This window comes from Lagopus leucura, unplaced genomic scaffold, assembly GCF_019238085.1.
Source record: "Lagopus leucura isolate 7727_CA_CO unplaced genomic scaffold, USGS_WTPT01 Super-Scaffold_100002, whole genome shotgun sequence".
Classification (NCBI taxonomy): domain Eukaryota; kingdom Metazoa; phylum Chordata; class Aves; order Galliformes; family Phasianidae; genus Lagopus; species Lagopus leucura.
Window position 1 is genome coordinate 83,571,059 of NW_024962263.1, and position 25,994 is coordinate 83,597,052.

A 25,994-nucleotide genomic window follows, 5' to 3' on the forward strand; every position below is an offset into this window, starting at 1 on the left:
TCATTCAAGTCTCTAGCCTGAAGCAGGCACTCAGTGAGTCACATGAGAGAAGAGTGTTGCCCTTGCAGGGCTGCTCCTATCACAGGGATGAGGGATTTGGCAAGAACCATGTCTAAACAAGAAAATCTTAAAAAAGATATTTTTGATGGAAGACAGACTCTCTCCCTGCTCCCCTTCCTCCCTTTTAATCTGAAAATCACAGTTGTAGTAGATGGGTAGGAAGGAAAAAATATTTATTTCCTCTTTCCTATTTCCTCAAAGCGAACCTGCTGATCTCCCATCACAATTTGTGCACTATTTCTCACCAATCTGTCAGAACTTTTTCCTAAATAATTATTTAACTTTGATAGCGGTTCTCTGAGTTGGTCCCAAAGTTTTATGCTCCACCAGGTTCTTTAAGACAGACTCTGAAAGCCTGGAAAAATAGCATTAATGTCTTCACACACAGCCCTGCAGTCTGCCTGTGTTATAAGCTTCTTGCTATCAGACAGAATTAGATGTATAAGAAAAGAAAAATCCAGGATCCAAAAATACAGCCCTGCAAGAAAAGAAGTAAAAAGAAGACCCTAAATTGAAAACCACTTTTGAGAATATTATAAGTCTTATGTAGAGAAATTATTAAGTTCATCTTTGAAAGAGGAGTCAGTGGTCAGTTTGTTGTAGCTTACTTTAGTTTTGCGGAAGAAAAACAGGATATAGAAAGCCCCTTTAATCTGGTATTGAAAGCAACAGAAGCCATTAACTGAAACTGAAAACATCCTCCAACAGAAATAAAGGTGCCATTTTCTGTCCAGGGGGTGATTATTTCCAGGACAAGCTGCAGAGGAGAAGATTGTGATGTCCATTTCTTGGTGGTTCTGAAGTCAGCTTAGATGCTTTGCACTTTTAGCCAAATATGAGCCTCATTTTAAGTGATAGGAAGCACTGGAGATCAGCAGTCAGGAAATGGAAGAGCCCAGCCATCTCAGAGGTCAAAACAGGTGACCGATACACCTGGCTGGAAAGTACATGCCTGCAGAGCCCCTAGCTCTGTGGGGACACTATCTTTAACAAATGAATACTGGGAAAAGTAGAAGCTTCAGGACAATTCATCTGTTGTAACATGTACATGACTGTTACTATTAGATATATTTCAGCCTCACTTTCAGTGATGTTACTGACACTGCATCGTCCATAATCTGTAGGCATATAGAAAGCCTGCTCCAAAGGGACTTTGCAGCCTTACAACCATCAGAACTGCATTAATTTGAAGGCAGTATGTGTGTCAAAGAGATCAACCTCAGTCAAGCAGGGTTTGCAGTTTTGAGTCAGGCTGGAAAAATAAGAAATGATAATGTGAAGAGAGGAGAGAGGTCTGGAGTTTACCGTGCTGATGGTATCTAATTGCAGCAAAGTTTCTAATCATTAGATCCGCTGTGAATCAGTTTTGAAAAACTTTGCATGAGTTTCCAGAATAAATGAGGAATTGAAATGCTGCCTTGCGATGTGTATGGCAAATTGTCCTTTCCGTTTAAGCTGGAGACAGAGGTATAGCTTTACAGTAAGTCTTTATATTCTTATTTATTATCTCATTGGAGATAATAATAGCAAGGGATGCTGTTTGTCTGAGAGTTCTAAACTGTGAGATAGCTGAAGTGGGCACAAATGGTTAGAAGTGCTCAGCAATTGGTAGGAGGATTGGGGCAGACAGGATAGCATCTGTACGGATCTGTGTACTATGATGACCCAAGAGAGCAATCTGTGAGATGGACCGGCCTCAGTTCAGCTGATCACAACCTGACATCAAAACTAGAACTCATCTTCATGTAATACTGATTTGATTCATCAGCACTGTGAGCTGCAACATTTCTTAGCATCTGAATGTCTACCATCCAACATAACCTCTAAATATGAAACAAAACAAAAGAAATGCTTGGAAATCTGATGGTTCCTGACCTAAATAGTACTGAAAACTTTACCTTCTGTTTGCAACACTGTCACTTGTTGCACGAGGCATTATTGTCCAACACTTCCCAATGCTCGTTCTAATCCTGTGAATGTAGAGGGACTGTGTAATATTGCTGTTTGGGGTTGCACAACATAGCTGCAGCTACTTTGCAGAAGTTCAGTACTGAATGCTTTCATCTGGTTGTTGTCAAAAATGTCATTAGAATTTCCTCTGATCACAGTGGGTCAGTCCATATGGACAACTGCAGAAAGAAGTGATGCTGAGATAGGAAATACCCCATGGCATCAGGATGACAAATTTTCATGATCTAATAGCATATCATATTCTTCAGATGTTTGCTTACAAGAACTGTACTGTGGGTGTATCTGAAGATCTCAGCTGTTACACTTAAATGTAAATTTTTAGTTCTTGTGTTTATAGATAGATGAGAATTCCTAAGAGTTAAAAATCAGAGAATTAACAACGACAACAGTGTTTATTATTTTTGAGGTGATCTCATGAGTTTTGTTTTCCTGATTCATGATTCTGTCATGCTGGTGGAAATATGGGTGAAAGCTCACAACTCCTTTATTACTGGACTAATCTCAGAAAGAAATTGTGGCTTTATAGGAAAAGAAAACAAAAGAAATGCTGAGTGCAACCATTATTTTATGTGTCTTTAGCCTGCCTCTAAAGTGGTTACAGTGTTTAGAAAATATTTCTACTTAATGTGAAAACTGCTGGCTGAAAATGAAGAAATTTAATTCTGGGCAGTCTCCAGCTTCTGCTGTCACTCCTTTGCTCGTGATTGGTTTATTTTTTGGTGAGGATACAATGAGCCTAAGTTGTGGTATGAATTTGAAAGACGGAGAATTTGAATGGTTTTGGTTGCTTAAATTCTGTGGTGAGACGAACCTTGTTTTCAGAGCCTGAAGTGCATTTCAGATGCACCAAGTGGAGGAAGATGTAATGGTATCGCTTCTAAATACTGCTTGAATAATGTCCCAAGGTCCTCCATGTCCAGTCCCAATAAAAATTAAATATGAATAGCAGTAGTTGGACACCATATCTATTTCAAATACCAAATGCAAGACGTGCTTCCTGAATACAAACAGCAAAGTGGACATTACCATGTGAAATAGAAGAAAAACGTAAGTGGAACTTAAAGGCTGCTCTAACCAGTGAGGCAAAGAAGGGAAAACTTCCTTTAAACAAGTTGTCTTCCCCTTGAACTCCCTCACCCTGTAAACACATTGACAGACATTTGGGCATTTTCTCTTACCTGTAAAGCTTGGACTATGTGTAGTGCTAGCCTATACGCATCCAGTCCTATGAGATGATGATTGACCTACTCAGGCTTTTAGTTCTCCCTCCACAGAGAGAACAGGTTGGATAGAGCTTTTGGAAATCTGGTCTATTGGGTGACCACCTATCTCTGGTAAGGGTGTAGGAACAAGATGATTTTTAGGGTCCCTTTTTACCCAAGTTGTTCCATGATTCTTTGTTTCTATTATCTCTGGGAAATTTCTATCAATCACCATTTGGCTCAGTACTTGGCCTAATGGCAGCCACCTAATTTGTAGAGATCAGAGAGGAGGGGAATTTTGCACAGCTTTTAAAGTCCTTGAGATGTATTCAAAACCAAGCACTTACTAGAAATCTTTGCTTAGTCACTGAGTTTGGACTCTGTCTGTTACCTGTACTCAGTGCTCAATTTACCATCAAATTCAGCCTTTGAATAAGTAATTTCTTTCACCCTCAGAATATGGGAAAACTAAGCCCTTTTTTAATTTTAATTCGAGATTTTTTTCCTGAATGCTTTAGATGCATTGGATACTTGATAAAGTATGCTGAGCACTTTCAGAAATTGATGTTGAGACCTACGCTTGAAAAGTTCATGCATGAATTTTGTGCAAACCTAGTTCTAATTTCATTGCTCTGCCAAGGAGGCATGCGGTTCCTTGCTACACATGAAAATCAAGCAAACTACTCTTCTGGGAGAATCCAACATGAGAAGAATATTGTCCCTTTTCTAGTCTCAGCCATCCCAGTTGTGGTGAATGTGCTCTTCCGAAGGCAGGCAAAAACTCTGCATCCTAGGGACATACCCACATACACAGATACTGTCATCAAGGATAGATTTCTTTCTCTCTCATGATCAATTGAGTCAGTGCACCTAGTCAGCAGATGGCTAATATCATGCCTTGCAAATACAAAATAGGCCACAAGTCCCCTGTGAGGTTAAAGCCCATGGCTGACTCACGTTCTCACCTGAATTGTGGTCAGAAGGAAGGAATAAGGCCAAGTATTGTTTTTTCTCTTCATTTTCAGTCCTGCCCTAATTGGGGACAGACATGACACTTCCAGTGCCCTAAGACATAAAGTCATAGCTTTCTCCTTTACTAATCTGCAACCACCTGAAACTCAGGTATTAAGCTAATAAATAACTGTGCTTGCTTGTATGATTGCTTAAAAAGAAAGGGGAACCTTTCAGAAAGTCAGTAACACTAGAAATATTACATTCTGTGAAATAAAACCACTGTCTCTATATGCAAACAATAACCTCTTTTTTGGAAACCAGTTACTCCAGTTCTGAGCAATGATGTCCTATTAGTACCAGTGGATCTGCTTGTTCAAAGTGTAAAACATTCTGGCTGAAAGATTTGAGACAGTTTCTAATTGAGGATTTATTGTTTGCTTTCTGTTTCTTTTTAACAAGTCCTCATTTTTATGCTTTTTTTCTCTCATATAGTTATGCTTTGAGCAAATTCAGTAAACAGTAACTTAATCTGTTCAATAGATCAAGGTCTTTCACATCACACAGCTCTTGGCTTTTTTTAGAAGACAGAAGCTCTTCTTAGCAGTTGTTACAGTAAATCTCTGGAAATTAGTCATTTGAACCATTTCAGAGCTATTCCATTTCCATTCTAGGTCAAATCTTATCAGATTAATGCTAATTTATTTGCATTTTAAATAAATAGTTTTTGTTACTCAACGGTGTTGTGCCAATATATTATTTCCCTTAATGGCATAGCTATAGGAAAGATCAGAAAAGACTCCGGGATAAAGCCTGGACTAGCCGTGTGCTCTGATTTTGATGTGTTCTGGATATGGTTAATCTTATGTAGCTTGAATTTAAGAATTATTTTTAAATTGACAGCTAGTGTTTTTCCACCATTAATCATTAGTCCTGGAAGATAAGGCTAAGATGTAAAGATGTTTAGGTTGGATATTAGGAGGAAGTTTCTCACTCAGAGGGTGATGAGGCACTGGAACAGGTTGCCCAAGGAGGCTGTGGACGCCCCATCCCTGGAGGCATTCAAAGCCAGGCTGGATGTGGCTCTGGGCAGCCTGGTCTGGTGGTTGGCGACCTGCACATAGCAGGGGGTTGAAACAAGATGATCATTGTGGTCCTTTTCAGCTGAGGCTGTTCTATGATTCCCAGAGTGTAAGTAAAGAACATAAGCTCATTTTCCCTTTACATAGCTTACTCTGGAATGCTGAGAGACAGAAAACACTCAATAGAATTAAAAACTAAGTGTAAGGTCTGAAAGCATATTTGATGAACACATGAGAAATTTACACTGCGCATCACCACAATAATCAGCACATTTCATAGTCAGTGAAAGCTATGGTCATAATCTAGAGTAAATAATAAATTCATGCGAGCATGGAACTAGAAAGGCTCTGGGTCCAAGTTTTGGTAATGATGCTACTGCACCAAATACTGACTTTACTGCAATATTCAAATCACAGTGTAAAATTGCTTAGGCTTTTGTTCCTGCTACCTCTGTTTACAGCTCTGCTATATCCTCACCCCTTCTTGGATTAGTGATCATAGAGTTTCTAGCTGAAATTTATTTATGGTCAATACAAGTATTCAGTGACCATTTGGTTTTGTACTAGCATTGTCTTAAGGTGTAAGTAGCTCTTCTTCACTGGTTCATTTATAAAGATCATGCACCATCCCAGTCCTTGTTTTTAAAATTTAAGCAAGCCAAATTCTTTAGTGTCTTCTTGACAGATGAGCTATCCACTTCCTGACATGCCTCACAGCAAATTCTTTTTATCTGTTCCTGTTTGAATGTGTCTCCTTCGAGCAAAATTTTCAGAGTTATTGCATAGATGTGACTCAGATGTAGACATAATGTAGAGACTTTTCAGAGGTCTTCTGAAATTACTCTGACAGAGCTGAGAAACAGCCAGACCTCTCTTTCTCCTTGCTTTGGTCATCAGAACCTGCACCTTATTTTTAAATACTAGTGTTCTACATTCTGCAACTATGTAGATTGTGCTTCTCACCTTATTTACCTGCACCAGGGGATCAGGTGTTTTGTTAGGATGTCTTGACTGATGCTGTCTTTCTTTTCCAGGGAGGTTCAGCTTTTTCTCCAGCGTCCATCATCACAAAGAGGAGAGCTCAAGCCCAAGCAGCAGTCCTGGCTGATGATGTGGGATGCCCCTCATCCACCAGTGAGGAAATTGTAGCCTGCCTCCGCCAGTTGCCTGCTCATGTGCTCAACAATGCACAGACTAAGGTACACTGTAGTAATGTGTATGCCATTATGCCATTATGCATGCCAGGAATCAACAAGAATTTTCTATTTAAATAAAGTTATGAGGAAGCATAAAAAATAAATTGGGCTGACTCCCTGTGAGAGAGGAACTGGTTTTGTGGAGTGGCATCCACCTCTTATCTTTGAATTCTTCTTTAGGTTGAAATACTTTTACACCATTTTGACCTTGTCTTTCAATATTAATTCCAGTATAGTTTTTGCCCTCTTTCACTCTTATTTCATCTGCACCTGATTGTTACTCTAGAGGAGAAACATTTCTCTGTAAAAAAAAACGAAAAAGGAAATGGGGATGGATATCCACAGTCTCTTAAATGGGAATCTTGTGAAAGTTGCAGTACAGTTCTAGAGATAGATCCTTTACCCACAGCTAAAAACATTCCCTGGCAATACATTATCCAATCAGGACTGGCAGAGATCCAATCTCTGATTAAAGATAGCATTTCTTTGACTTTAAGACCATCAGTTTTCTTAACCAGTTCAGCTCACTTCACCTATTAAGACTGTCAGTAAAAGCATTGCTTCTTGCAGTGGTGAGTTTGCACTTATATCAGCAAATCACTTGTTCACTATGAACCTGCCAGTTCAGTTCTCTAAAGCATAAGTAAAATGGAAAAGGTAAACTATTTAACTGCACTATTCTTGTTTTGTTTTGTTTTTTGGTAGCTCCTAGCGATAAGTGGCCCATTCCAGTACTGGGGTCCAGTGGTAGATGAAGTTTACCTTCAGGAACCTTTAGCTAAAGCCCTGCAGCGCCCTCAACTTCAGAAAGTAGATCTGCTCATTGGAAGTGCTCAGCAAGATGGATTGATCAGCAGAGCTAAGGCAATTAAGGTAGGAAGAATAAAGCAATCTTTTCTTATTAGGTTTACCACTGCAGAACATGGTTAATTCAGTCTTTTTCGCGCCAACCTTTTTCTGTGACCTTTTTTTCTGTTACCCATAGGAAATAAATGCTCCTGAACAGGTGTTTCTGAATAAGAACTAGGTATGGCTAACAACAACAATCGCCTGATTTTTATAGCTCAGATTTTGAGCTATAACCTGGTGAAATAAAAAATAATTGGGTCCATGAAATACTTTGGACGTAAGTCCACAAAGCCGTGAAGGTCTTCCTGAACGATTGTACTTCTTGTAACCCTTCGGCACTTCTGCTCTTGAAGCAGTATATTAACCTCTTCTAGTTCAGCTGCACACCTCTACAGTGGGAACCACAGCACTTCCCATTTAGCACTGCTAAAATTAAACACTGCAAAATGCTAAGAAATCAACAGGATTATTTTAAACAATGTCTAAGAGAACTATGCTGCAATCTTTCTGTAACATTGGGGATTTCACGAAAGGTCAATCCTAGCTTCCCTTTTCAGGCAGTCCACAGCACACAGACCTGTTTGCTTAAGAACTGATGATAAAATAATCCCTTTGGATGAAGACTTTTTGATCCACTTGAAGAAAGCTGATATTGCTTCTTTAGTCTTTGTCAGAAGTTTTCTGCTGTTATTTTATGTGCCCTTCTCTTTTGAAATTAATTAAAAGTGGAAGTCAGGCACAGTAAGAGGGTTGTGATCCTGCAGGCTGCAGATACTGATCTGGATCCTGTCAAAAGGGAATAACCCTCAGTAACCCAAGTACAATCATGTGATAGATTAGGAAATTCTAATTAGGAAGTGAAATTCTTTCCTTTACCACTACTTCCACATATGACAGTTGCCTGCAAAACAGAAATGAATTTCCATGCTGAATTGAAAATGATGCACCAAATCAATCATGGTGTTAATGAAACCCACAAGTATGAACAGCCAGCACTGTCAGGTTGAAATGAAAAGAAAAAAAAGGTTTTACTCACAACTTGATAATAAAATGTTGCCTTTAAAAAAGAAAATCTGGGATATCTTTGGTATTTTTTTTTTTACAAAGACTTGCTTAAAATAAGCTTGGAAGGAACTCAGTAAGCTGGTGCAACTATACCCTAAGAAGTGGTTGTTTCTACCTTAATCCAAGAGACCTGTTTTAAAATCCCCTACTACTGAAGTTCAGAGGAACAAAAGGGTTTAACTGTCTTTACTTAGGAGGATAAATAACTTCCTTATTAGTTATTATAATAGTATCTATCTCACTTAAGTTAGATTTCATCTCAGCTCCAGAAAACTCACAATATTCATTGTAACTGGTTATGTTTTGATTTCTCCTTTTGACTTTCTTGAGCTGTTTTCTTGTTTTTACTGAGATTTTTCTTTTAATCCACGTTTTCCTATTTCTACCTTCCTATGTCAACAGGTTTTGAGGGGTTGAGTCAGTATGACTGCTCTGAGTAGTCTGTTTTCCTATCTATCTTCAGATTGTGTACTTAAAGACATGCTGTGATGTTAAAGCTACCTCATTTTTCCCTTATCCACACACTTCATTAATTTCTAGCAAATGCTAACACTGCCTCCATCACTGAGCAATTTAAGGACCTAAAGAGTTGCAACCAACGTCAGATGATAAAATCCTGAGTAGGCCACAGACACATTTAACCACAGTGAAAGAAACTAACGCAGGTGGTGGTTGTTACTGTTGGTGCTTTGTTTCCTCTGTCCTAATGACATGGTGATCCTTGATCTCTGCTAGCTCTCCTCTAATCTTCCCACAACAAAAGGAGAAGGATTTGAGACACAACACAACAGCAACTACTCTTCTGTAATTTGAAAGCTTCCCTTGAGGTATTTTTGACTTAGATCTCTCTGGGAAGACTTAATTTTTTTTTTACTGATATATGCTAAGGAAGGTGGGTAGGCTTGGCTGGTGGGTAGAGCACTGAACTCAGTGTATACAAACAAGGCACTGTTGTAGTCAAACTAGGAACTAAGTTATTTCAACTATTCTACAGAGGGGACAGAACCTCCTAGGGTAAAGTAACCCTCTCTTATCAATCAATATTGTAACAGTGAGAAAATCCACCCGTGATTGTGAATGTGCTCCAACTCTGTAATGAAAAAAACAATGTATTAATTTGTGCAGACGAATAGCACAGCTAAAGGGTACTGTAGCAATATACAAAATGGGAAAAGTCCTCCCTTTACACCGATGTCTTCAATGCTGTAGCTGGTGAGGAGAAACTTCTAGCCATTTTAGATATAAAGAAGACAAGTTTATCACCTCAGACTGAAGCTTCATATAAAAGTTTTAGAAACTCTAAGCAGTCAACAAGTGAGACCAAAGCCTCTAGACTACAACTAGACCTGAAGATGGTAAACACAGTTTGTACTATGTTGTTCTGTGGGGGCTTACTGAAATTTGGCTGTTGATCGTCTCTGTACTTCTATAAGACTGTACTTACAACTGTTCAGACCTTTACTATTAAAAATGAAAGAGAATGACAGAAAGCACACAAGAAACCAGTTCTATGCTAGCAAAACATTTCTGTTTGTTTACCATTAAAAGCTGAAGTCTCTTGGTGATGTCTATATCAGACATTCATGCTCAATGTCTTGCCCATGGTAGTGACGGTTTTATGGCATTCACCTGAATGCTTATTCATGTGAACTCAGACAGATTTACCACTTCCTGGAGCACTGCGTACTCATCTCCAGTGTAGCCATCTGATGGTTGAGACTAAGTGAGAAACAAAGCAGGGCTTGTTTAGGGAACAGCAAGTGGCACCATAATGCACTATGATGTGGCATATGGAGCAGTTAACTCTGAATCCATTATCACAATTCCCATGACAGACCTTCAGGGATATTAGCTGCAAACAATCATAGATTAGAGCAGCTGAGCAGAAACCTCTAAAAATGTTTATTTCAATTCCCATATGGACAGAATTGTTTCCCTATGCTATATGAGATGCTCAGGTGACAGGATCCAACAGTTCCTATTGGCATTAAATGTACTCATGCTGATGTGTCTCTGTGGTTAGTCTGCCTATTGTGTGCAAGTCAGTACAGCCCTGTTGATGTCCTCCGTATGTTCTGTGCCTGCTGCTTAATCTCCTCGCTGCAAGGACTGTCGACTTTCTTTTTATTTGGAAGACTAAGAATGCACTTTGCATGTTTTCTTCCCTTCTCTTTCCTTCCCATTTATTTGGCTACCCATCCTCAGAACCAGGACATAGGAGAGTGAATAAATAAACCTATAGTCTATTTACCCCATGTAAGCAACGGAATCTAAGCAGAGCAGACCTTGCATCATACAGTCTAATACAGTCAGTTAATTTCTTCTAATTGGGTGGGTAAAGACATCCAGCAACAGATGGCAGATAAGTGTACATTAGCTGCAATGACCTGGTGAGCAGTGTTCTGATAAATGCCATCAGTGAGGAGAATGGGCTGATATAAGCTGTTTACTTCACCTTGCAGTTATCTGGAATAACTGAAACACTGCTGAATAGCTGGCAGGGTCTTTCAGCATTTTGTGATTAAGTTTATCAAAAGACATTTAAACTGAGTATCTCTGTACAGTCTGTTAGCATTATCACTACTCCAGTTTCTCAGAAAATTACATTTTGCCTCGTGGAAGATGTAAATATTTGTTTACCAACTGCAACACTTTCTTTTTAAATGAAACACTGGACCAGGCTCACTCAAATGCTCTAGAAGCCATACTGCAGCAAGAACAGTTAGTATTTTTTAGTGCATTATTTAGGCAATGTTTATGACTGCTCTGCATCACCGGAGCAGTGGAAAGCAATGCGCCTGCTGTCTTTTATTTTCTTACCTATTTGTTAAAAAAAAATATTGAAAACCTCACAACAACTCAGTGGTCAATTTATACCTCTTTAGAGGTTGGCAGTGTAAATTGTTTTACATAACATGCAGCTGTTTCTTCTAATCAAGTAGCAGCTGTTGTATCTACTGCTACTTGAAAATTGTTCTTTGGCCATATAATTTCTAAAGGGGAATATTTTTTGGACATGGAAAACTGGTCAAACAAATTTTGAACGATTAAGATACTTTGTCTTTTTAATGTTTTATGGGTTTTGACTGTATTGTTTTGATTGGTGTTATCATGTTAAAGTCAGATGTTTAAATTACGTTTTATAAGTGGCCAAATCAACTCTTGAAACATTGCATTTCAAAATGTGCAGTGTTAGATGGAAATCTCAAAATGTTTTACAGATGCCAGTTCTGTTTTTATTTGGTTCTGCCTCTGCCAGCTCACCACATCTCATGGATGCCACTCAGTTAGCAATGATTGCTGAGAAAGGTCACCAGAAATTTCTAGGGCATTTTGAAGATCACAGAAACTAGTACACAAGCACAGTAAAAACCTAAAAGCAACCACACTGAGTCAGATTTAAGGCCCAGTTAGTCCAGAACACTGTTTTCAGCAGTGGCTAAGACCAGGATGTTTGTAAGAGTATATAAGCAAATACGATACTTTTGCTAAATGTTCTGAACCCAGAGTACTTTGTAGCTTAGAAGCATCTTAACCGGAATTGGTCTGTGTATTTTCTAACTATCAACTGATGTTTTACTTTTCCATTCGCTTCTTCATGAGATTTCATCTTCACCAGTTCTGATATCCACAGCATCTCGTGGCAAGTTGATTCTCAGCTTAACCATGCATTGCATGATGATCCACCTCATTCTCTGTGTTTTTGAACCATGACATTTGAGGCCTAACAGTTGATGAGGCAGTGAATGATCAGTTCCCAGAACAAATGGTTTCAAACTAAGAGGGGAGATTTAGATTGGATATAAGGAAAATGTTCCTAGGATAAGGGTGGTGAGGCACTGGAACAAGTTGCTCAGAGGATGGATGCCCCATCCTTGGAAATGTTCAAGGTCAGTCTGGACAGGGCTTTGAGCAACTTGATCAAGCTGGAGATGTCCCTGTTCATTGCAGGGGAGCTGGCCTACATGACCTTTAAGGTTCCTTTCAACTCAAATGGTTCTGTTATTCTATGATTCTATGGAATAAAATAGAAGCAGGAAAGTTGATTAAATTTACTTTACACTTAAGAGCTTTGACTCTGCATCAACACAGGAAAGTATGTTTTTTACCACAGTTGTTAGCCAAATCCTGCAATCTCAATCACCAAATGAGAGATTCCTATTTAGACAGCAGCAGTGTTTCCACTGAATATTACAGACTTGTATTCTACCAAAGCCTTGCAAAAGCTTGATTCTGAATTCTGTGGATTTGCCGTCAGCTCTTTAGTGATAATTTCCATTTCTTGCAGAAAAAATATATGTGTCCATGCTGTATGCAAAGTCAGTGATTTTGCAGACAAGTGCACTACACAGTTTCATATGCGGCGTTCATGCAGACGAAATGACGTGTCATCTGTCGGTTGCTGATCTTTTTTGGATTACAGCCATGTTACTAAAACTGGCACCACATGACTCTTTTCAGTTTGCATGGGCCAAAGTCTAGCAAAAGAAGAATTTATTACAAATACAAGGACAATTGCCAAGATCTTTTTAGGCCTTGGAATATTTGCTAGTGTTTTGAAATCCCTTGTAAAGTCATTTAATCAAACTGCACAAAGCTTTAAAGCACGTCAGTAAAGACAGGCCTAGGCCTCAGCAGTGGGAGACTAGTTTTCCATCTTTCATTTCTGTGAATCTGTTGAAAAGTAATTATTCCTTACGTACTTTCTGTGTAGGGTTGTGGAAAGAGCTTCTAGCTGCATGATGAAAACCAGCTGCAGGCCATCGAAATAATATATTCAGTAAAGCATCTCTGGTAACTGGACTGGGCAGACACCCTTATATTTTGCTTCAGACTAGCTGCCCAAAATAATATAGGTGGTTTATTAGATCTTTTTCTCTGGCACTCTAGTACTAAATTTCAGCAAGCACGCACCTGCAAGGTGTTCTTTTTAGAAAGGAGTTGTGGTTTTGATTTTTTTTTTCAGGAAGTTTAAGCTGAAATAAGTTCTACCAAAAAAGGGGGGGAAAAAAGAAGGAAAAAAAAAAGGTGAAAAGTCTAAATTAATACAACAAAAACTTCCTCAAAGAAAGATTGTTGAAAAATTCCAGCAGTCTTTAGCTTTGTTAAAAATAGGATCAGCTGAACAGTTTGGCGTAGGAGACAATCCCTGCTATCAATAATTCTGCAGAGACATGTGCTCACTGCTCTGGGGAAAATGGCATTATGTTAGGCAAGGTTTCAGTCTCTCAAACTCATATATAGGGCATTTCACTCTCTGAAAGGAATAGGAGTTATGAATTTTGGAGATAATGACTGCTACTCCCATTGAGTTTTGGAGAAGAGTGATTTCTCTTCCAAGGCGAAGGCAGGTATTATTCCAATAGTGACTCAAATAAAGGCTTTATAGCAGACTTATTTCTTTGTAAGCACTTACTGAAGAGTCAGAGTGACGTAGCCATGTGTCAGTGTTCTCTAATGTCTGAAAGTGAGGAGCAATCTCTCTCTCTCTCTCTCCCCTTTAGTTTTCTCACTCAAACTCATCAGTAAGACAACACTTGGCACATGCACTCTAAGGAAACATCTCTGTTGACTATTTTTCTGTAAGAGCCAGCTGAGTTTTGCAGTATTATAGCTACACCTCACCAAAACTATTTCTACAACTTGGATCAACCAGCTTAGTGATTCAGTCCTATGTTATTTACTGAGGAAGTCAATTTTGCTGCTTGGTGACTGTCTTGGGAAAGTAAAAGTAGGACTGTTCCTTAGTTCGTCCTCTAAACCAGAGGTCATGGTAAAGAGAACTCATTCCATCAGAGGGATATCTAAGCCTGTATTGTTCCATTAAAAAAAAAAAACAAAAACAAACAAACAAAAACCTGTTTTGATTTTGTTTGCAAATTCCATTTGTTTTGTTCTCAGAAATTTGAAGAAAGTCAAGGAAGAACCAACAGCAAAACAGCCTTTTATCAAGCTCTGCAAAATTCTCTGGGAGGAGAAGACTCCAACTTGTTCATTGAAGATGCAGCTACATGGTATTACTCCCTTGAACATTCAGCTGATGATTATTCATCATTTTCCAGGGCTTTGGAAAATGCCACCCGGTAAGAAACTCATCCTATGATAATTATATAACTGTGGTTATGGAAGGTTTGTTTTGCTTATCTCCAGTGTACATTTATATTCTGAATAATATGATAAATTCTTATGCAAATGAATAGAAAATGGGCTATATTATTTTGTTTTCCACAAAGCTTCCAATAACAATTATAAAAAGGAATGTAAGGGGCTTTTATCCTTTGTGAAAAGGTTAAGAAAGTTTTCCAGAACTGTACATGGATTCAAATTACTAATGTTTCTAATATACATTTTTATATCAAAGATGTCTTGTTATCTGCAAACTCTTCATCAATTACTCTTCGAGTCTTCTCATCCCTGCAACAGGGAATATAAATAAATCAGATTGTATTAAAAAGCACTCGCCTTATTATACAGTTATATGCTATTTTTATTCTTCAGAAGTTTGGAGACATTGCAGTGTTGTAGGTTGTAGAAATATATAAATGTTGAAAATCAGTACTTTTTATTATTTTAAGTGGTTGTTTAGGTGAGTGCAATATTTTTAGGTGATCAAGTTTGAAAACTTTGATTTCAGCAATTGCATGAAGTTTTATATATCTTCACCAAGACAGGCTTTCTACAGGTAAAACAGTTTGTGAATGTTCATAAAAGTGGCTCTCAACATAATTCTGTTCATAGCTAATCTTCATTTTATCCATGGCAGAAGAATTCCCTTTGGCTTATTCATATGTTTCTTTGACTCGTGCAATCACTTGTGCCAGTGTACAGTGGTTGCTTAACTTCTAAAACCAGGATTTACTCCATTTACATATGATTTCCCATGGTGAAAGAATTACAAGACTATGTATGAACACAAGATCTTTTTGCAGAGGTGAAAGGAGAAAACATGATTTCAGGCTCTTAACCTATTTGATCCATCAGGATACATCATAGACACAAAGTGCCTCCCAGCCTCTTTGATGGAAATAGTTGTAATGTGATTGAGTATCAGCAGAGACATTGCAGGCAGGGGCCACCTCGTAAATATGAAGAGCTTCAACATCATGATCTGTTTATCCAGTTATTGTGCGTGGCTCCAGGGTCCAGCAGCTCTGGAAAACAATCAGTTTGAACAACTTATTTCTCTGTTGTGTTAAGACTCTAAGGCAGTCATGACAGTAAAGCTGGGCACCTATAAACCTATAAAGCTGGGCAGGCCATAAACCAGTAGGAGTCTTCAGATTGGGACACACGGCAGTTTGATATGCTGCTTGATCTGCAGAAAAGACTGGAATTTTCTCTCTTGGGAGCCAATTTGCTTTTGCTGGTAGCGGATCTTGAGCTGTGGGGTCTCAACTCATTTCTCTGAAAGGAGGCAAACAGAGAGGAAATCTTACCTATTTTCCTGCCAATGAGCAGACACTGAGGCAAAATTTTTAAGTGGAACAGATCTTCAGGAAAAAAAAACCTATTTCCAAGTTCCTTTTCCTTCTTCAAGTGCAGTTTAGTTATGAAAATACTTTCCATTTCTAAGGTGATGTGTTTTATAACATGGTGATCGAATATGTCAGTTCAAGCTGCTTCATTCCTCTGTTCTCTTTTGAGATATCATAGCTACAAGCTCCTGGTGTCTGGCTTCTCAGCACTAAAGCTTTCTGTCACACCATGGGTATTTCTATGAGACTTTAGAGGCAAGACTTTGCTTTCAGTAGATCTTTGGCCTCCATTAGGATGGCAGGCTGTTGCTCCAGGGGAGCCTCAGGGAGCGGAGGGTGAACAGGAGCCAAGATTCACTTGGAAACATCTGATCCAAGATAGCAGTGGCTACATCTGTTTGGGGAAGGCTTCTGGGTGGTCCAGGTGCGCCAGTGCATTGAGGTCATAGCATAAACAAGCCAGAGGGCTGTGGGTTGAGCTGTGTGCCATTTCTTCAGTCTTGCGCTGTGCAGCATTTGCCCAAGAGGACAGCAATCACTGCCTTGTGACCTTCCTGTCCAGAGATTACCTCCATACAGAGGTCTTAAGGGCTGTCACATTTGGTCATCCATGTTCAGCCTACATGCTCAGCATGGTGCAGACACTGACCTTAGCAAAGCTGTAGCAGCTAGCACGCTTGTTTGCAGCAGGGATGTGCTATACAGAGAGCAATTCCAGCTCTCAGCCTCATCAACACAGGAATTACCTGCTAATTTACAACATGAAGGAAATGGCTTTGTTAGGAAAAGAAGTGATTGGCTTAGAGAGCAAGCATGAGAATCAGAAGGGAAACCAGGACATCTGATGATAAACACTTCTTTTTTTTTTTTTTTTTACAGAATTATAGTCAGCTACATCAGTATTGCATATAGAACATAGAAAATCTTCTTGATTTGTTTTTAACAAAAAGTTTACCACCAGCATTATTCTCAGAAAAAATCTGTACCAGGAAATTATTACTTCTAGATTTAACAAGTTTCTGAAGTGCAAAAAGGAAACCAAAGTGTTTTTTGTGAATTATATATGTTGTGCATATCTGATGACTTTAAAACATTTCCACTTTTAAAATTGTTTTAGCTACAATTCTCTGATTTTCTTTTTCTCTTCTATAAAATAACTTTCACTTTCTTTTTCTTTTCCTTTCCCTTTTTTTTTTTTTTTTTTTTTAACTCTGGTATCCTATGCCTGTAAGAAATAAACATCTCCTTTTTGTGGTAGTTTGTTTTTTAATTTGCCCAGAATAGCTGGCTTATTCTTTCCTCCATAACACCAAATTAGAAACAGTTTAAAATGTCATTTGCTTCATGTTGTAATTAAGCAGGTCATTCCTATGTATTTCAAAGCATTTCTTGAGAGCTAATGCTCTCCACAATTTTCAAAGGCTGTTTTCTCATGTACAAACTTGTGCTGATAGGTATGTGAAGAATGGTAACTTTCATTTCATATGGGTGTTGTCAACCATAACTGTCAAAGAACATTGTGGTCAGCCAGCCCATAGCTTGTGGTCTCAGAGTTCAGCTTAAAATAAACTGCTGAACCAAAATAGCTACCCAACTCGGTGGCTTGCAGAATTGTATTAGTTAAATATAGCAGTGTGTTTTTATGCTTCTCTGGCACTGTTGTTTCTTGCCACCAGTCATTTTTTTTTTATCCACCAAGTCTGAAGGAACAACTAGTGCTTCAGAGTCACTAGGCTGTGATTGGTAACCTCTCACTTCTGCAGCAGATACATTTGTGTGTGCTCATATAGTTATGGATATATAAATATGTCCTTGAGCATCCTCGAGTCTGTGTGCTTTTTAAATGAGAAATGATGATATAATTCTGTATGTATGATATTGCCTTGAGGAATTACAATGAAATATCATGCAGTAAGGTGTCTGGCTCTCTCTGCCTACCTCTTAAAGCTCTTGAGCTCTTTCCAGCTACCATTCACTCCACATCACAGACTTCCAGCCTCTCTTCTGGGGATGATGGCAGCTAGGAAGGTTTACATATATTTGCATTCACTCATACCTTCATATTGCATGCCCAGATGGATCATTTCACTGTCTCATTGCACTCTTCATGTTTAACCTTTCTCTCCCAGATATGCAGCTGCACCAGCTATTGCTGAGCCCTGCAGTACATCTTCAATAGGGACCTCTTACCTATGCCAGCTCTGGAAATTCTATGCAAAAAATCACACAGATTCAAATACTGAAGCAATATCAGTGATCCTTAATCTGGGAAATGTGTGTTTACTAGACAAGATTACAACATATTCATGCTACATGGAGACTTTTAGTGTTGCCAGCCTGAGTCCCCATAAACTGGACTAAAAAAGGAAAGTTTTTTGTTTCATTTCATGATTGATTCAGTGTATTTATTATCATCATTATTGTTCAGCGCTCCATAAAAGTGCAAGTGCAGATAAACTAAATCCTAGTTTCCGTGGAGTAAACAGAGTAAATGTGTTTTGTTTCAATACAGCTGAAGGTAGAGATATGAGCTACTTTGAAAGATTTAAAGGAGGGTATAAATTTTTGTTATGTGACTATGTCTGTTCCCCACTCCTCCTTTTTAAACAGTGACCAGTTTATCACATGTCCCATCATAAGCATGGCCAATCACTGGGCTGCTAACTCCAGAGGAAATGTCTTCATGTACCACGTGCCTGCAAGCTCAGAGAGCAGGTAAGGAGAAAAGTTTTTTTGTTTTCATCAGATTTAGAGATTGCCAAAACATGGCTGTCTGTTTGAGCACTCTGTGGAGTAGAAGGACAGATGTAGATATCTCAAATGAACAATTTGGATTAAGAAAAGAGGATTGGGATTGGGCTTTTATAGGTTATTCCTCTGTTGACTCTTTAGGACTCATGTTTCTGAACTCAGGCACTTCATGTTAGATGTCTAAGTTAGGTTTTGCTTTTCCAGCTTACCTATCCTAAGGGATGGTGTACCTCCCCTACAAGGACAGGCTGGGGCTGCTCAGCCTGAAAAAGAAAAGGCTCCAGGGAGATGCAAGAGCGACCTTTCCATATCTAAAGGGAAGATTTAGATTGGATATAAGGAAAATGCTTTTAGGATAAGGGTGGTGAGGCACTGGAACAGGTTGCCCAGGGGGTAGGGGGATGCCCCATCCCTGGAGACATTCAAGATCAGGTTGGAAGGGGCTCTGAGCAAGCTGATCTAGCTGTTGGTGTCCCTGGTCAGTGCAGGGAGTTGGACTTGATAACCTTCAAGGATCTTTTCCAACTGAAATGATCCTATGGTTCTATTATTTTAGTGTTGGCAATTCCAGATAGTATTTCAGATTTCTTCTTTGTACCTGATAAATCTTCCACAAAAAAAGCAGAATGTGTTCTAAGTCACCTGGAGTTCACAGATCTCAAGATAAATGGGGTACACATTTTTAAGAACTGAACACCAATTTAACACTGCCCCCTTTTGAAGTCAGTGCAGCTGCACCACAACTATGCTGGATGGCCTTCACTGTGGTCAGGCTCTGGCATTTGTTCCTTCCTGCTCTAGCACTGTAACTTCTAATCAGCCAGCAGACTGTCTCACGGGAGAGAAAATATTTTTGATGACAAGCATTTGCAGACAGAAGCTCCATGTCAGCCTTCATGTTGCAGCTTGCTTGAAAATTTTTTGGAAGTTGCATCATATGATATGATATATATTTTTGATATGAAAGATCTAAGTGGTAACTTTATTCAAACCTAGACCCTTCCAGAAGTCAGGATGAGACACTGATGTCTGTGGGCAGTGGTTAGCACTCTGGGTGCTGTGTAGCACACTGTGGTACCTCCTGGTACCCCACTTTCACAGTCTTCCTGCCCCCCACATCAGAGCAGCAAAGCCCACAGGGCTGCTTAACAAAAGGGATCTGCTAAGTGTCCTTATGGAGGAGCAGTATTCACCCCCTGCACTCCATATTGTCCCGTTCATTTATCTAAACAAGGTTTTTGAGACCCTTTCTGTTTTCTGAGGCTTTCTCTAAAGAGATGAGAAGCCACAATTGTTTGGAAGGGCTCAGGGGAGTGGACAGTGCATTCTTACTGGCACCATTTGATACTGAGAAGTTGCCTATAAACTATGCATTTCTTTCCTTTCCTGATAGCATAGTGAAAAAGCACTTGAAAGAAGCCAGCCAAGATCCAGGTTACAGATGAAGGCCATTATGTTGTGGTAACAGACTCGCTTTCTTTTTAGCAGAAAAGAACTTAATCCTTTGGGAGTCATTACTTTTCTGGCAGCTCCAGTGGGAATGTTCACAGTACTCTGTTTGGCTACCGAGAGGCTCAGATAAGTGGCTTTCACAAGGCTGCAAATAGAGCTGAGCTATGGTATGCCAAAAATCCAGCCACACAGAAAGAAAAGTTGTGTTTGCAAATAAGCTAGCAAGTTCCCTCTTGGTTTGGAGAATGATAGTGATGCAGTCATCAGACATAACCTCTTATTTGAACAGAGATGAAATAGTCATTTTGCAACTGAAAGTCACTGGTTTTAAGGCAGGGATTTTGAATGGATAAGGATTTCCTATTCTATCTAGTCCTATTAAAAACATCTCATGGGCTCCTGTTACTCACCTCTCTGGGAAAATAGTGGTTTATGTAGGACTTAGCTATGCATTTCAGTAATATCTACATTGTTAGTGATCTTTTAAGCTAATTATTTTAAATTTTAGCACTAAATTTGTTAGTTTACTTTTTCATAACTCTCTTTAAAAATATTTATTATTACTTATTTAAAAATATTATTTATTTTTCATGCTTAATTTTGTTGAAATAAACATCATCTTAGTTTTTAAATCCAAGCATTTAAAAATAAATGGTAGAATTTATCTTGTTTATATACCAACAGGCCTCTTTTGATAGTACAACCTGACAGCTTATGAATTGATACCCTTGTTTTCCATAGGGCTTCTGCTTCGCACATGACAGATTTCCCAAAGACAACTCACTAGGTCTGCTGCTGAATATGCTCCAAGTTTTTTGTTTAAACATTATTGACATTCATTCCTAAATGACTCCTTTATTCTCTATCCCATTTTCATCATGTGACTGACCTCTTTCCTTCTCCCTGTGGCATCCTTCCCTCTATATTGCAAACACGCATTGCATGCTTTCCAGCAGCCTCACTGCATGCCAGTGTAGCAGTGCTGTGGAGGCTAGTTGCTTCTCATGAGAGAGAGGCTAAAAACTGTGAGAAACCCTCAGTAATCTGAAACTGACAAAATGCAGTGTATGGGAACATAATGGGTGATATACCTATGGGATTACAATGATGATGTACATGAAACAATCTTCAAGTGGAATTTACTAGACAAAGATATGTCAACCATGTTATTGAGTCCCAAGAGACATCCATAACCACCTGAATCCTGCCAGTTCTCAGGTTCTTCCTTGAAAATCAGGACTCTCCTTAAGAGGAGGAACAGAGGCAGAGTAACAACATCAGCTTAAGCTAGAAGATAGGTTGTGTGGTTTGAACCTCCTCAGGAGAGGTGAGAACTGAATCTGAGACCCTGGCAACATTCAGACTACTACATTTGTCAAGAGGAGAACACTAATACAGCCATTTCTTTCTGTTAATGAATGCAAAAACTGAATGTTTTGCCTGTAGTAGGTATATCTGGGTTTTTCTGTGAGTGCACATACTGAATCAGTTCTCCTCAGTGAATGTAGATGGAGGAATGCCTTATTAGATATTCTGGTCACTCATAGGCATTTGATAGAAAAATATTTTCTCAGCCTTTTTGATATTGGATCACATCTAGGTTTGCTCTGACTTCTGTTTGTAAAAATGTAAATTTCTACAGCATTATGTCCACAGGACAGCATAACAGATGAAATGTTTTTTGAGTCTTGGATGTCTAAATTCTACCTGTGATCTCAGTTTACACAAGATATAGATGTTTCTCTCATTGCCTATATTATTAAGATGATAATGATAATAATACAAATTATCTATGACTAGTGACTACCTCGCAGAGGTATTGGAATGGGTTCAGATAATTGTAGCAACAGAAAAGTATTTACTCTCAGATAAAATATTTTGACTGTGGAAATTACCATTCACTTGTTAGGCTCCTGCACAGATAGGACATGTATATTGCACATTCTTCAATTTCGGCTCTGTCACCTCTCTACTATTTTATGTGTGTCCTCCAGATGTGTAACAGAGGAAAGAGTTAAAATGGAGAGATGAAAAATACTGATATTTCTTCTCATTTCACATAGAACAGTCTCTTAATAATTCACAGCAAGATAAACAAAAGGGACAAGAAGTCATCCAGTGAAGACAAACCCAACTGGAATGATGAGAAATAGGCCAAAAGTTATTAAACAGGGAGGAACGTTTTAGCAGTAGAAATCCATTAGTGAAAGTTCATGTGACAAATGGATGTTTCTAGAACTTACAGATGCACACTCAGACACACAAGGTCAGGACTAAACATCACACTCCCACTGATGTCTCTGACATATGTAGAAAATCAAGTACGGCCATAAACTGGCAGTTGTCATATAGATAAACTGATCTTTCAGGGGGCAAAATATCTCCTTCCATGCAGTAATAGTCTCCCAAGCTTGGCATGACACCATTTCTGCTTTAGTCTTCAGTTCCTATTTGAATAAAGCAGGATGTGTAGCCAGCTCCTGCACTAATGATCTGTGGTGAAAATATATGTAACCCAGATGCAATTTTCTTGCACTCTTCTTGAAAACATTTAGGCCTTGGAGTAAACAGTTATTCTAAACTGCAGGAGGAATGTGGCTGCTCAGCACTGCCTAAGATTAGTGGGGAAAGCTGAATTTTTAGTTAAAGTAAGGAAATGTGTGATAGGAGAAGTATGTTTTGACAGAGATAATATTATTAACTGTACAAAGACTTGCCTTGTTAACCCTTGAAGAGATTTCTGGGTGATTGTTGCATTTTACTGGGATATGAAGCAGCACTGCTTTCCAGAACAGCATAGTTTCCTAGTCACACTGTAGTGCCAAATGTACAGTCTTAAAGAAGATGGACAGATTTTAGTACTCTGCTCACTAAGGAGTCAAGATCATCAGCAAAACATCATCGTTATCATTGGAGGGATCTAAACTGAGACTTCAAGAGGCTCTATCTTTTTTGTAGTCATTAACTTTACCATAATAATTGTCACACGTGCTTTTGTTAACTTGTGCACTGGACATATAAGCTGCTGTCTATTTTGAGTCATTTCAGTTGGGGCTGTCTCCACCTCCTGACTGTACGCTCTTTTATATGTTGATGTGAACTGTTAAAAGACTGCTCCATGCCAAGGTGAACATAGCTGGCTGGATTTCTGTGGCACTTAATGTGATTCCCATAATTCTGAAGATGGGAACTCCTGACTGATTAATATATACATACAGACAGACATATATATATATATATATATACGTATTTCACTCCGTTAATACTTAACACGGTTTATGTTTCCCATACTTAATACTTCACACAGTTAATGGATTTGAACCAATTAGCTATGTGAAGTACTTTCATTTTCTTCTTAATATGCATGCTGTTCTAACTCTCGCTGGTTTTAATATCACTTTAAATAAAGGAGATTTTCTACTCTTTCGCTTCTGTGATAGCTATATCCCTGGCAGTATGCGAGTATCCCATGCTCTGCGATGCTTTAATCTGGCCTCTATGCATTATCCACTAGAGGCTCTACCCATGACAATAGCTATTAGTCCACGAGTAGCAACATCCTATAGTACGGAGTGCCACAGCTGAACAGTGCTATGGAGGCAAGCAGAAATGTGCATCTCTGGACTTCAAAGTACTTCACCTAAACACAGAAATGGTAAAAAGAGTAAATACAATGCCTGCTGTTTCCATAGCTGGGCAGGTGCCACTGTGACTTTAGGTAGTACAGTGCTGCCACGACAGCTTGTCACCGCTCGCTATAAATTTGTCCTCCTTCTTATCTCCTAAAAGTTACTGTTTTGCTGTTCTTGTTGGAACTGCTTCTTTTCCCTCTTGCCTTTTCTGTTGCGTTTTGCTTGTAACAGCTATGAAAATACTCTTTTGCTGATTCAGCCACATCATTCTCAAGTCTTTATACAGAGTCTGTGCTGCTGAAGGGTTGAGGTCTAGACAACTTGTTTTTTCTTCCCACAGAGTGGCTTAGGGACCTTTATCATTCAGCACATTTTTCAGAACTTGGATCTAATCTTGGTGTTTAGCCATAGATATACAAAGAAAAAGCACCAAGCTCAGATGCATCAAAAATTACTTTCAGGTTAAGCAAAATTCAGCTAAGAGACTCAGAAAAGTACAGAACTATTTCAGCACCGCCTGTGCTGCAATAGCATGTGATGTTCCCAGAAAATGTAATCTAGCAGATTAACCCAAAGTCCATATAGCTGGAGAGACCTTCCTTGATGTTCTGGGCTTTGGATGAGCACATACACTTTTTAAGGAAATCCATCCATTCATTTAGCATACTGATCCCCCAAAATGCACAAAAGTGTCAACATGCTTATTGCTGACTTTTTAATACAGAAGTTTCCAGGCAAAATTCTATAATCTGTTATTTAAGACATCTGAGATGGTAACAGTGCTTCCTTCCTTTACTAAGATTAATGACTTTTAGCTTTTTTGTTGTTTGTTTCCGTGAGATTTCAGGTTCTTGAATTTATTGTCTGCTATTTCAGTTTTACATTCTTCCATTGGCGCAACCTTATAGTGCAAAGTAGAACACTGTGTGTACTGGGAGTAAACCAAGTGGAAAAGACACAGCAAACTCCAGGATACTTTCACAAATCACATGTATCCATAGGGCCTTTTTGGTACAGAGGATAAACTTGGCAGTTAAATCCTGGTAGGAATTAAGCTTTTTCCATATGTCCTGATTTTCCTGAAAAGAAGAAAGAAATAAAAGTATTAATCTGTTTTTCACATGCTCTTAGTTTGGCAGTACTTTGTAATGTGAGGAGACACAAAGAAAGAAATGCATCTCCAGAACTGCAGAGGTCACACCAGTACTTACACTGGCTCATTAGATTTCTGTTAACGTACATCTATCCTTTGTTATGCATATATATATATATATTTGCCCTGCAAACGTGTGCTATTGAGGATCAGGATTGTTGAAGTTGTGGCTTAAGAAATGCGGCTATCATTCCATATTTGCCTAAAGCCTATCAATCTTTTGATTGCAGCCTTAGTAGAAAAAGGTTGCTTGTATCATAAGACAGGCAGTGTGTAGAGTACATAAATTTTATATAAAGGAGTATGAAGAAAATTGTCCAAAAGTGTTGATATGAATAAAGATAGAATCAGTGATAGAATCCTAGAATATACTGAGTTGAAAGGGACCCATAAGGATCATCGAGTCCAACTCCTGGCTCCGCGTAGGACCACCCAAATACCAAACCCTGTGTCTGAGACTACTATCCAGAAATTTGGAGTGTAAACATTAGCTAAATTCCTATTACATAGTAGCACTGTGTAATGTTCTCCAGTGCAGTTCTGCATCCATTTCTGTGGTTCTGTTGTGTAGATATCAGTCAGAAATAAATAAAATAAATAAATAAAGCAAAAAGCCGCATTGAAAAACATGGCAACATATGCATTTCTTTTTCTTAACCATATATATTAACCATATATATATAGAACCATATATATTGGAAAATTATTCTGATAATAGTTATCTATCTATGCTTTATGAGGGCTAAAATATCTATTTTTATTGGTCACTACAGCTAGAAAGACTGAAAAATAAATAATGCCAGATTTATTAATCTTCAACTTGTTTTCTTTTAGCCTGACTAATTTACTGACAATTCTAGCCAAACTCTAGCTAGAGCTATGTTTATATTACATATATATATATTAGTTTTTCTTCCTTAAAAGCAGTTTTAAAACCCATTTTTTTTTAATTGTCTGTGCAGTCCTCCCTTTCAGCTACCTGTCCTTTACCAGCTGTTGGACTCTGCATTTTTCCAATTAGAGTTGATGCTGATAAGTCACCTATGTGGAACCCTGGTGTGTCAGAAGTGCAGTTGGGGACAACCTCTATGCAGAGCTAGCAGCAAAGCTATACATGCTTATCTGTCACTGCTCTCTCTCCCACTCTAGTAAAAA

The 25,994-nt window shown here is 38.7% G+C and overlaps 1 protein-coding gene across 3 annotated transcripts in view; it reads left to right on the forward strand.

Moving 5' to 3' along the window:
• Positions 1-25,994, forward strand: part of TG (thyroglobulin) — a 162,251-nt gene that overhangs the window by 104,569 nt on the left and 31,688 nt on the right. For all 3 annotated transcript variants that reach the window (XM_042868995.1, XM_042868996.1, XM_042868997.1), the window contains exons 42-45: positions 6,301-6,465; positions 7,168-7,335; positions 14,278-14,459; positions 18,462-18,566. In XM_042868995.1, the coding sequence (XP_042724929.1) occupies positions 6,301-6,465; positions 7,168-7,335; positions 14,278-14,459; positions 18,462-18,566 (620 nt within the window). The remainder of the gene's footprint in view (positions 1-6,300; positions 6,466-7,167; positions 7,336-14,277; positions 14,460-18,461; positions 18,567-25,994) is intronic.